At 35.2% G+C, this 12815-nt stretch overlaps 1 protein-coding gene and 1 long non-coding RNA gene across 2 annotated transcripts; one reads left to right on the top strand and one right to left on the bottom strand.

Annotated features, from left to right (window-relative positions):
- Window positions 1-7231: 7231 nt before the first annotated feature.
- LOC107774165 (uncharacterized) lies at window positions 7232-11091 on the bottom strand. The gene is made up of 3 exons (XR_001645443.2): window positions 10875-11091; window positions 9300-9393; window positions 7232-7488 (listed from the first exon to the last, which is right to left on the bottom strand). It is a non-coding gene; the product is annotated as an uncharacterized LOC107774165 (long non-coding RNA).
- LOC107774164 (uncharacterized) lies at window positions 7495-9279 on the top strand. The gene has a single exon (XM_016593643.2). The coding sequence runs from the start codon at window positions 8315-8317 to the stop codon at window positions 8837-8839; it is 525 nt and encodes a 174-aa protein (XP_016449129.1). The 5' UTR covers window positions 7495-8314; the 3' UTR covers window positions 8840-9279.
- Window positions 11092-12815: the final 1724 nt, after the last annotated feature.

Here is a 12815-nt window from a genome sequence, read left to right as displayed (position 1 = left end):
AAAGAATGTCCCAAAATCACCATATTTACAATAACAACACAAGGGACAAATGCACAAAGACACTCACTCTCAACAAAGAATTTCAAGTGTTACAAAATATCATGCCATAAGCTTGCCCTTATTTTAATTCGCCGCCTATTCAAGAGCATTCGGTTGGAGATCCCATAAGGACTTTTTAAGCTTGTAATATAGGCTTAGGGAAGGGTAGGATAAGCATTTGGGATACAAGTGACTACACCCTCCTTGAACACTACTCACATTTATCTTTTTTGTTTGTACTTTGCTTCTTTTTAAACCACATAGCCCTTATTGACATCTAGTTACCAACATAGAACTACCTTAAAGTACCTCTCTAATTTTCTCAAGACTCCATATATTTTTATTTTTATTTTATACTTATTTTTTCTTTTCTTTTTTTCTTTACTTATTTTTTTAAATTTTGATGACGTCCAAATCCACTACTGAAAAGTAAATGGACACGGTTGCATGCAATATAATATACCCAATTATGAGTCGGGGTCGAATCCCACAAAGAACAATATGTAAGCGATTAGGCGTGTAAGAGAATTATCACTTATTATGCTAAGCCAAACACATAAAAGGATTTTGAGAAAATATTTATGTCTAAAAGCAAAAATATAAACTAACCTAGAAACCAAGTAAAATGATCAATGGCTACAAGCATGGATGCAATGGGAATTACACTCAAGTAACGATCCAATGTATTTTACGATTTTACAAATATGAGCGAGTTTATGTTAATTAGCCTAGGGTAATAAATCTATATTAGCTTCTTCCAAAGACTAAGAAGACTTCCTAATTGAATTATTCTTAAAACAATTAAGAGATTAAGTACACCCGAATATAGCTACAAGTAGTTCAATCCTATCCCTAGGTAGAATCTATAAAGTGAGGGTTAATGCCTCAAGTTCTTGTTAATTAATCTTTCCCAACCCCAAATTATCTTTCTCAAAATTAATTCGAAGTTAATGGGCGAGTCTTAGGGTTAGTTGATCCCTTTGGAAACATTAAAGAGCAAGAATAATTAAAGAAACAATAATTCACTTCATAATAAATAAAAATCGTTTAATACATAACCATAACAAGATATTTAATCCAAACTTTAAATGTGAATATTCCCATAAACAAGATTTAAGTGTTGAAAAAAATACTACACACTTAGATATTCAATACAAAGCAAGAAAATGAAGGAATGAACATAAATGGATAAGAAATTCTCAACCAAAAGCTTCAAATCATCAAGACCCAAGTGTGTGTGCTAGAACCCTAGATCCAAAACTTGTGTTCTCTCTCAAGAGATGTTAAAGATATGCAGATACTGGCCAAAGATGTGCCAGAGATCATTTTCCAATAAGCTCGGTCGTGTATTTATGGGTTTGGAATGGAGATAATGTGAAATGCCCAAGTTGCCCAGGTCTGATGCCTGTTAGTCGCACCTGCGGAATAAACCATTGCAAGTGCAACTCCACAAAAGCGGACTTTCATACGCAGCTGCGAAACCAGTGGGGAGTCTCCTTCTCCGTAGATGCGGAACATGTCACCGCAGAAGCGATTCTGCAAATGTAGATTATCGACCGCAGATGCAATCCCAGCTGGAGATTGACATTTCCACAGATGCGACCTTTCACTCGCAGATGCGAGGTCGCATAAGCATACAGTGTTCCGCAGATGCGGAAACTCTGAAGGAATTTGCACTTTTTTTACTCTTTTTTGCACAATTCCACTTCAATTGAATTCAACACTCTTCGTGGCATCATTTACCTGAAAATCTAGCAATACATACCATAAACAACCTCATATTATAATTAACAAAGGCAAAACCAAAAGAAAAGAGACTAAAATAAATGGTAAAATCACCACTCATCAACACCCCCAACTTTAAGCTTTTGCTTGTCCTCAAACAAATCAAAACCATAAATTCAATGAGGCTCTACTATTTAAAGCACAATTAGCATCGCTATCATTTCCAAATCATATTTTCCAATTAAGCATAACACTTATGGCTTTGGTTGGTACTAATAATTAGGGTCAAGTATGTGAATCTCAAACAAATAACTCCCTAATTTAAAACAATCTAAAGAATGCAATGGTGTTTCAAAGTATTCAAGTGACAACAACCAAGCCTCAAGAAGTGACTCAAAAGCACTAGTCTACTACATATGCTTAATTTACTCAATTCGGAATCTATCAATGTCACCAATCCATAATAATCCATGTACCCTCACAAGAATGAAAGTCCCAAAATTACCATATTTACAATAACAACACAAGGGACAAATGCACAAAGACACTTACTCTCAACAAAGAATTTCAAGTGTTACAAAATATCATGCCATAAGCTTGCCCTTATTTTAATTCGCCGCCTATTCAAGAACATTCGATTGGAGATCCCATAAGGACTTTTTAAGCTTGTAATATAGGCTTAGGGAAGGGTAGGATAAGCATTTGGGATACAAGTGACTACACCCTCCTTGAACGCTACTCACATTTATCTTTTCTTTTTGCACTTTGCTTCTTTGTAAACCACATAGTCCTTATTGACATCTAGTTACCAACATAGAACTACCTTCAAGTACCTCTCTAATTTTCTCAAGATTTCATATATTTTTATTTTTATTTTTACTTTATACTTTTTGTTTTTTTTAAAAAGAATTTTGATGACGTTCAAATCCACTACTGAAAAGTAAATGGACACGATTGCATGCAATATAATATACCGAACTATGAGTCGGGGTCGAATCCCACAGAGAATAATATATAGGCGATTAGGCGTGTAAGAGAATTATCAATTATTATGCTGAACAAATACTTAAAAGGGTTTTGAGAAAATATTTATGTCTAAATGCGAAAATATAAACTAACCTAGAAAGAAAGTAAAATAATCAATGGTTACAAGCATGGATGCAATGGGAGTTACACTTAAGTAACGATCCAATGTATTTTACGATTTTACAAATATGAGCGAGTTTATGTTAATTAGCCTCGGGTAATAATTCTACATTAGCTTCTTCCGAAGACTAACAAGACTTCCTAATTCAATTATTCCTAAAACAATTAAGAGATTAAGCACACCCGAATATGGCTACAAGTAGTTCAATCCTATCCCTAGATAGAATCTATAAAGTGAGGGTTAATGCCTCAAGTTCTTGTTTATTAATCTTTCCCAATCTCAAATTATCTTTCCCAAAATTAATTCGAAATGAATGGGCGAGTCCTAGGGTTAGCTGATCCCTTTGAAAACATTAAAGAATAAGAATAATTAAAAAAACAATAATTCACTTCTTAATAAATAAAAATCGTTTAATACATAAGCACAACAAGATATTTAATATACTCTTTAAATATGAATATTCCCATAAACAAGATTTAAGTATTGAAAAAGATACTGCACACTTAGATATTTAATATAAAGCAAGGAAATGGAGAAAGGAACATAAATGGGTAAGAAATTCTCAACCAAAAGCTTCAAATCATCAAGACCCAAGTGTGTGTTCAAGAACCCTAGCTCCAAAACTTGTGTTCTCTCTCAAGAGATGTTAAAGATGTGCAGATACTGGCCAAAGATGTGCCAAAGATCTGTTTCCAATAATCTAGGTCATGTATTTGTGGGTTTGGAATGGAGATAATGTGAAATGCCCAAGTTGCCCATGTTTGATGCCCATTGGCCGCACCTGCGAAATAAGCCATCGCAGGTGCAACTCCACAAAAGCGGACTTTCATACGCAGCTGCGAAACCTGTGGGGAGTCTCCTTCTCCGCAGATGCGGAACATGTCGCTGCGGAAACGATTCTGCAAATGCGGATTATCGACCGCAGATGCGATCCCAGCTGGAGATTGAGATTTCCACAGATGCGGCCTTCCACTCGCAGATGCGAGTTCACATAAGCGCACAGTGTTCCGCAGATGAGGAATCACTGAAGGAATTTGCACTTTTTTTACTCTTTTTTGCTCAATTCAACTTCAATTGAATTCAACTCTCTTCATGGCATCATTTACCTGAAAAACTAGCAATACACACTATAAACAACCTCATATTAAAATTAACGGATGCAAAAACTAAAGAAAAGAGACTAAAATAAATGGTAAAATCACCACTCATCAAGGATGTTGGACGTCTTGCTGTTCATGTATTTGAGCATGTCATGCCTCATTTCAAACACTTTTCTACCTTGTGTTCTGATGGTGAAATGGGAATGGATCCTTATTAGCATACAAAGGAGTCAAGGGAAAAGGTAGATGAGCCTTATATTCTGAAGTTCTCGAAGACATCTAGGCAAGGTGACACTCCTCAGCTGAAAGCCAAAAAGTGCATAAAGAATCATTTAATATTTGGCTCGCAACCATCTGTATCTCCCCAAGAGCATGATCATAGAGCAGAATCAAAACTTAGGATCCAAATTTATAAGTTCGAAGTTGAGGCAAAAAGTAATTCACGTCGTGCCGCAACGTTAAATTAGGCGCTTATTGGCAGGCAACCCAATTTTATTGCTTTTTTTTTTCTAAATTAGTTTTTCTTCTTGTGTTATTTTTGCTAGTGCCATTTTTTTATTTTCTAGGAGCATGGGACGTTAAGCCATTGGAAGGAAATAAAAGTAAGCTAGATGGGTGGAACTAAGTGTAAGGTACCTGTATAAAGGACTATGTTTGGGAGAAGTCTGAGTACCCCATGAACGGCTAATGCTTCAGCCTTTGGCCTTCCAACGAGTTTTTTATCCTCTTATCATTTGTGGTGTGCATTGAGGACGATGCACAATTTTAAGTGTAGGGGGAGGAGATTGTCTGGGTAATTTTGATATTTTATTTGTGTTAGTTTAACTGAAGAAAAAATATTTAAGGATAAAAAAAATTAGACTTTTTCCGACAATGGATCTCGTGGATAGCTTTCTTGAGGGATTAAGATCCACTGAAAAAATCCAAATAAATACTTTATTTTTAGATAGTCGTAGGTAGATAATAACCCCCTTGGTTTTTCTTTGGGCATCAGTTCTTTTTCAAGGTATGTAACTTGAACCGTATATTTTTATTTATAGTAAATCGAGAGAAGAAAACTTGAGTGCTCCTATGTGCCTTTTGACCTGTTTGATGCTAGCATAGATATGCCTTATCATACAAATTACCATCACGGCATGTTTTGATGAAATTTGATGCCGTAAAAAGATTGAATAGCCTGTCTTTAACACCTTCTCTCAGTTTCTTAACTCATTGTTCATGTAGTGCTTATTGCTTAATATTTCTTAACTATGTGATTACTGGCTTTAACTCGAGAGTTGTAATAGAATCATCCCGACTGGGGTCATGTGCATTGTGTGATGTGAGGTCTTGATTGTAATCTGTGCTATCCTGTGTTAGTCTAGAACTTGCCCTATGCGTTAGTTGAAGCAAATTAAGTGAGCTTTGTGAGTCTAGGAGATGATGTAGGCATTTCTTTGATTGTCCATTGAGCTAGTATGCCACCATAAATAAAATTATCCTTAGATAACCTATTTGAGCCTATAAGCCTTTTCTTTGGCACCCACATTACAAGTGGATTCCCATTTTGTTCTTAATTAAATTTTTTTGAACCTTTACTTCCGTAAACACTTAAGTTGCTAAGAAAGTAAGGTGAGAGTGGGGTAGCTTTTGAGTGGAACTATAGAAAGGCCAAAAAGATATATATATATATATATATATATATATAGAGAGAGAGAGAGAGAGAGAGAGATATACCTCCTATTACTCTTAATCCGGGCTAGTGAATGTATAGTTATGCTTAATAAAGAATGGACAAATTGTATATTGTTTCGTGCAGTGCTTAATTAAGCCATAAAGAGTGTATTTGAAAGTTAAGTGTAGTGATTGAAGTGCTTAGGAGGGTTAGTCACTATACCCAAGAATTTATCATACCTACCCCTTAGCATACATTATAACCCATAAAGACCTAATTGATCTCAGACTTTGAAAGCTTAGATTAGTAGAGACATACACTACGGGCAAGCCTATGGTATGACCTCCAGATGCACATGGATTTTCTTGTGAGAGTGAGCGATTGATTTTTGTTCATAATGTCCTTGACTTACATTTGAATGTATCTTTGACTTATATTTGAATGTGTGGACTACATAGTCTCTTGCTCTTTGGAGAGGGTACGTGATTCCATGACGGATAGCTAACATTATTAAACTTCTCTTATTTGGGTGAGTGTGCAAGTCGAAAGTGCTTATTGACAACGAGTCGGTCTTTGATGTTGGGTGGCATATTTTTTGAGTGTTTTGAATTGTTCAATTATATTTTGGAATGTGAAAGTTAGGAATTGCTTGAATGCATTTGCAATGGCTTAATTGTCGGTATCAACCATGGTCATAGGTGTTGATAACAATACGATAGGGGATTCAAATATTACTAAAGAAAATCAAGAAACGTGTGGAAGCTAAAACAAAGTAGAGAAAAAAAAGAAGACAGGAAATTAAAGATAGATTGAATTCAAGATAGAGTTTCTTGAATTTAAGAAGTCTATTCTTGAAGTTGAATCCTAAAAACAACAATTAGCTAACGAAGAACTAATCGCCTTTGATAGAGAATTAAAAACAAGAGATAAATTGTGAAACCCGACCCTTTAGAATAACAAGAACAATAAGCCTAAACTTATCACCTTTCTTGAATACCTAGAAGTGATCTATGATTTCTAAGAATTCATCTTACCGCCTTAAGTTAAGTCTTGAAGGTTGAAGAATAAATCACTACTGGAAAATTTACCTATGGCTACGCATGGAAAACCGTTGCAACAGATAGGTAAACTGTTGCCATAGATGTATTGCAACGGTTCAGCGCCCGTTCCACAAGCTGGCGTGCCTATAGAGCTTATGGAACGGGTTTTGGAACGGTTCAGATAACCGTTGCTATAGTATAGTCTATCGCAACGGTTTTCGCTCTTCCTGCTGGAACGATTATTCTTATCTACTGCAACGGTTAATTTCCGTTACCATAACGTTAAATGCAACGGTCATTAATCGTAACTATATCTATTAAACCGTTACGGTTATTATAGAAATGGCAACGATTTCTTTAAGATATTGCAACGGTTGAACTACCTATTGCAACGGTTTTTAGATTATTTTGGAACGATTTGCATGTCCTATGGAAACTGTTATGTTAGCTATTGTAGCAGTTTAATTGAATTGAACATATTGCCCCCTGTTGTAAATAAAGATTTACATATATATATACAATAAACTATAAAACACTAAAATTTATATAAATAATAAAATAAAACTATTCATAATCCAAATTGTCCAACAAGCTAATAATAAATCCATAGATAAAATGTTACCAAGTACATACATTTGATATTTCAAGAGTTAAAAGTTTTAAAATGTTTTGATAACAAACATTCCTAGAAACCGCCACATGCATCTACAACAATCAACAATTCAAAATTCTCTTAAGTATCTTCATCACTGCCTCCGTCTTCCATTTCTTCATCTACTCCACCTACAAAAGAGTATAAATAAAGTCATTATCCCTGAGAAAAGTATTAGAAAGATCACAGCTTTATATTGTATATACACACACAAACAATCTAATATAACTTCATCCCAGAAGCTGAAATCAACAGAGTAAGATTCCTAAACATTTACAAACACCTTCAAGCTTTATTGAAAAGGACACAATATTTCCACGCCCAAATAACCATAAGATCAGTTAATGCACATACACACACACCCCTCTGATATAACTCCATCCCAGAAGCTAAAATCAACAGAGTAATATTTCCAAACATTTACAACACCTCCAAGATTACAGGTTTACTGAAAAATACACAATTATATGACATCCAAACAATCAAAAATCAGTTTAAGCACAAATATACACACACAAAACTGATATAACTCCACCCTAGAAAGTAAAATCATGAGAGTAAGATTTCTACTCCAAGTGATAGACTTCTGTGACATCCGTGGGCAATTTGAAGCACAGGACACCTCAATTGAGCATGCAACAGTTTATGATTTCACTATATTTGCACGTTTTCAGCATTTGGAAGTTGTGGTAATTTTCGTAAATGACCACCAACTGAACAATCAATAATCAGTTTAAGCACACATATATATTTTTGGAACACCTCCAAGATCACAACTTTATTGAAAAAAGACACAATTATATGACACCCAAACGAGCAAAAATCAGTTTAAGCACATATATATATTTAGAACGCCTCCAAGAACACAAGTTTATTGAAAAATGACAGAATCCCTCTTTCTCCAAACTTCTCAACTATCACTATCTCTTTCCTTTTTTTTTGTTCCTAATAGGAGTGATGGATTCTGGAAATAGTGGCAGTGTGCAATCTTCAAGTGGTGGTGGTGATGAAGAGTATGATTCACATGGGGGCTCAATCTCAACTTTCTTGAATTCTTCAGCTCATTTTGGTTCAATCTCATCAAATCCACTCCCACAATTTCTTTCTCACCAACCCACTCTCTTTGATCCTCCTCATGACTCACAAAATTTCAACTCCAATTTCCAAGATTCAGCAAATTCTCTTTACAATAATGATCTTCTCTGGCCTAAATCATTGGGATCCGATAACAATTTTAACAACTTTGGAAACTTAAATTCCTCATCAACAAGTGCTACTAATCATGCGATTTTGGGTACTAATACTCAAGTTCCAAACTATAATTCAATACCAATAAAATCAAGCATTGTTCATCAGCCTAATGTGGGAAAAAATCCAAAGAAACGAAGCAAGGCATCGAGGCGGGCGCCAACAACTGTTCTAACAACTGACACTATAAATTTTCGACAAATGATTCAAGAATTCACAGGGATCTGCTTATAAATCACATTACATTTACAACTGTTCTCACTTTTATTTATACCCCTATTCCATCTCTCTACTGATTGTCACTTTCAGTGAGTGAATCAGTAAGTGTGAAACAAGGAGAAGACCAAGAATATAGAGGAAAACAGGGCAGAGAAGAAGAGTTCAAAGCAATTAATGAAAATACATGGGCTGCAGTAAGCTTATAGTAAGTGAAAGGTATGTCAATATTATTTGTGAGAGCAACATGATAATATTTTAAATCAAAATGCCAAATGGGATTTTCCAAGATGGCAGAAATGATATGACAAAAAGAGATGAATGAATCAGTCAAAAAGAAGAGTAGCAGAGTCATCAGACAATGGCTGAATTGCTGCAGGTATCAACAAATATCAACAAGGATTCTTGCACAACCAAAAACAATGTTAATGAACACAAGAATATGACCAAAATTTGAGACTAACAAGTCATTGCTCACCCCTAGTCCCAGTAATCCAAGAAGCAAATGGGCCGAAGTAATTTCCAGATAATTTAGCACTCCAATAGTAAAGCTCAGCTGAAGTCACAGCTGCCTGGATTAATCACGATACAAAGTGTTAGGAAAAAATTGATGACATATAATTGCTTTTCAGGGAACTTCTATTAGAATAAGATATTACACCTCAAAAGATGTTTAAAATGTCTAGCAGAACAAATAATCAACTAATGTAACCAATAAGAGACGTCGCACACACCTATTTCATCCTAGCACACCTCCCTACAACTAGCTACATTGTGCAGTTTAGTCGCAAGAATATGATAGTATGAGAAAACTGATGGCATTATACATGTATAAAGCATGTAATTAACACATATATGGAACAAACCCATATGTATTTATTACATCTAAAAAATACTAGAGATACAAATATCAAGATTGCAACTGAAACTTTTCACCTTTTTTATACACATATGTAAAGTAGGACTTACACAAATAGAGAGATACCCATGAAGAAAGAAACAAAGCAGTGCCGGCCTACTGTTAAAATGTTTCTGTTGTTCTCTGTAATTTTCCAGTTTGAACTTTTTCTCTTTTCTTAAGAGAGTAGCTTGATGAGTCCACTTCCTATTTTTCTACATGTTTCTAAGTCTGCTTTGTGTAATCTATGGGCATATCCCTTTCAGTTATGCTTCCCTTATATTAGGTATAGTTGTTACTACTAAAGAAATTGGAGAAAGAATCAGCTTCTCTGTCTTGTCTTGTTCACCATTTTAAGAAAAAGTTGTTTACTTGTTACTGCTCACTATTTCTCTTCTTGCCATCATGTGGATTGACTAGCAATTTGACCAGCAACTCAACTCATATAGTTTTATTTGGATTTTAGGATCATATATCAGGAGAGCTCAGCGAAACCAAGTCGGAGGAGAAAGATGATCAATTTACTAAGGGACCATAGCTTAATGATCAGGTGTTAATAAGGAAAGCTAAGAGATCAGCTTAAGGATCTTAATGAGTTATTAGCTAATTACAGAGAGATGTAAGGCTAATCAAGAGAATAAACAATCCAAATTCTCCCCGAGATGAAACTATCTGTCTCTATTGACGAAATGCAATACCTCACGGGGAGAATGACTATTCTCAGTCCCTTTAGAAAGAAGTGCCATTTTTCAGAGGCCTTTAAGAATGTGGATGACTTCCAATTAACAAATGGATGACACTGCTTGCATAAACTCACTGTAACCAACTCCATCTCTTCGACAGCTTGATTTCAACGAACACAAGTTCTAATCATTTTCAGTTGCACGCGGCTTATATCATCCATTTAAACAACAAGCCCTTTTCATTCACTATCAAAATAATGTGAAGGAAACTTACAGAAACACCAAAATTTAAACAAAAACACAACCCAGAAATTTAAACAAAAACAAATTAAAAAAACTGCTAAAAATTAAGCCTTCAACACCCACACGAGTTAAGATATCAAATTAGATTTGCGATGGCCATTATGCATACTTAATTGCAACAAAGAACAAGAAATTAGAAATCAAAACTCGAAAGGAGAGAGTTGTTTACCGATTTTCAGATTTGAAGAAACTCTAAAGGATTAATTAGCACGCCGCCTCTGTTGTTGAGCCTGGAGTCCGAAATTAAGCCTTCCAATTAACGATTTTCAGATTTGGAGAAACTGTTGATGGATGAGCTTGGATCGAGTCCGAAATTGCCTGGAGGAGATCGAGTCCGAAATCGCCTTTGTATCTCCTCGTTATTTCCGATATAAAAACTAAAATTAGGGGTTTAGTATTTTATTAGATATAAAAGCTAAAAAATAAAAATTGAAAATCAGATTGTGGGCCCCTTTAATTTTAGCGGGTATAGAAAATTTGGGTGAAAAATAAGGAGGGAATTAATGACCGTAACAATAGATATAACCGTTACCATAGATACCTCTATCGGAACGGTTCGGTTGCTAAGTGTCCCGGTAGTTCCAATAATTTTTTGTAACGGTTAAAACCGTAACAATACACCATCTATTGCAACGGTTACTAATCCATAGCAATAAAAAGCGTTGCCATAGCTCCAATTTCTAGTAGTGAATCCAAGAGTAGCCACACACAAGAGTGCAAGAAAAATCTCACAATTTTTATTGATAATAGTTTATAATAATTTAAGTCTAAAAACAAAGAAGAAACCCCCTTTATAGGTAGGAGGGGTCACAAAATTAAGGAAGGCTAAAAAAAATAAGAAAATAAAGTCTTAAACAACTTTGGACAACAAGTCCAACTACCTTATGAAAATAAAAATACTAGGAAGCAAAAACCAAGTCATTCTTGGAAAGTAATTCCAATAATCTTAGGAAAAGAAAAACATAACTTTAACTAACTAGGAAAACAATAAATATAGTCCCAAAATATATGGAAATAAGTCCCAAACCAATCTTGGATAGAATCTTGAAAATCTTAGAAATCATGAAAATCTTGAAGGAAATTTGAAGCAACATGGCACCAACTTGCACTCAACATCTAGCACGCTTATATACCATTTTTGGACATTAAGTAAGTCCTTTTTATGTTATAAAAATGTGGCTTTATATAGGACTTCATGGGTTGTAAGATTGGACATATTTTAGGTGCCAAATTGGTCCAAAAGAGGACTGACCAGGACCTTCTTCAAAGGATGTCTCTTGGGATCCAATCCTCCTCTTCTTGGACATAAATTTGGGCCATAAAACAATTGTAATTCCTAGCCAATTCATATCCTTTATCCTTGAGCTCTTTCTCCTAATTAACAACTTCTTTATTTGTACTTGAAGTCTAATGACCTTGTTTTGCAACTCTTTAGCTTGACATCTTGTTAAAGGCCCTCTTTGAGATTCCAAAGCTTCATCCTTGTCCTTGAATAGATTCGAGCTTCCTACGATGCTATCAGGTGTAGCGTTTTAATTGCTAAATGTTCCTCCATTATATGATGTCTTGTGTGGTGTTGTTGGGGTAGCAAAGTGCTAGGTTGCTCGAGGACGAGCAAGAGCTTAAGTGTAGGGTGGTGATATTTGGCTAAAAATCTGTATTTTTTCATGTAAATTGCCTTGTATTATACCTCGACCTTGTTAAATGTAGTGCGAATATTAGTAACTCAAGCTTAATCATGGTGTTTTTATGTGTAGGGCTCAATCAGAGGTGATGTGGAAGAATTGTGCATAAATTAAAGCTAAAATAGAAGAATTTAAAGGAGTATGATTTTTTTGGCATCCAGGTTTGAGTCAGGCATAGGTCAAAACGCAAAAGACAACACTACATAGAGTTGGGCGCCCAGCTTTGCGCCGGGTGCGATTCAAAACACCGAAGCTGGAAACATTTCCTTTTTCGGCTAGGACTTGGTAGTTTCGATCCTAAACGCCCTCAACATCAATAAAAAGAGTTCTAAACCTATTTTTTAAAGGGAAACATTAATGGAGAGGCAAGAAGGCTACGGGAATACTTGGAAGCAAAGAATCACAAGAGCTTTCTCTCCGTTCTT

Source organism: Nicotiana tabacum, chromosome 15, assembly GCF_000715075.1.
Source record: "Nicotiana tabacum cultivar K326 chromosome 15, ASM71507v2, whole genome shotgun sequence".
Lineage (NCBI taxonomy): Eukaryota > Viridiplantae > Streptophyta > Magnoliopsida > Solanales > Solanaceae > Nicotiana > Nicotiana tabacum.
This window is presented reverse-complemented; position numbering and strand designations above follow the sequence as displayed.

Coding starts and splice junctions, on each gene's coding strand:
- LOC107774164 (XM_016593643.2), top strand. CDS start 8,315: ATGGATTCTGGAAATAGTGGCAGTGTGCAATCTTCAAGTGGTGGTGGT.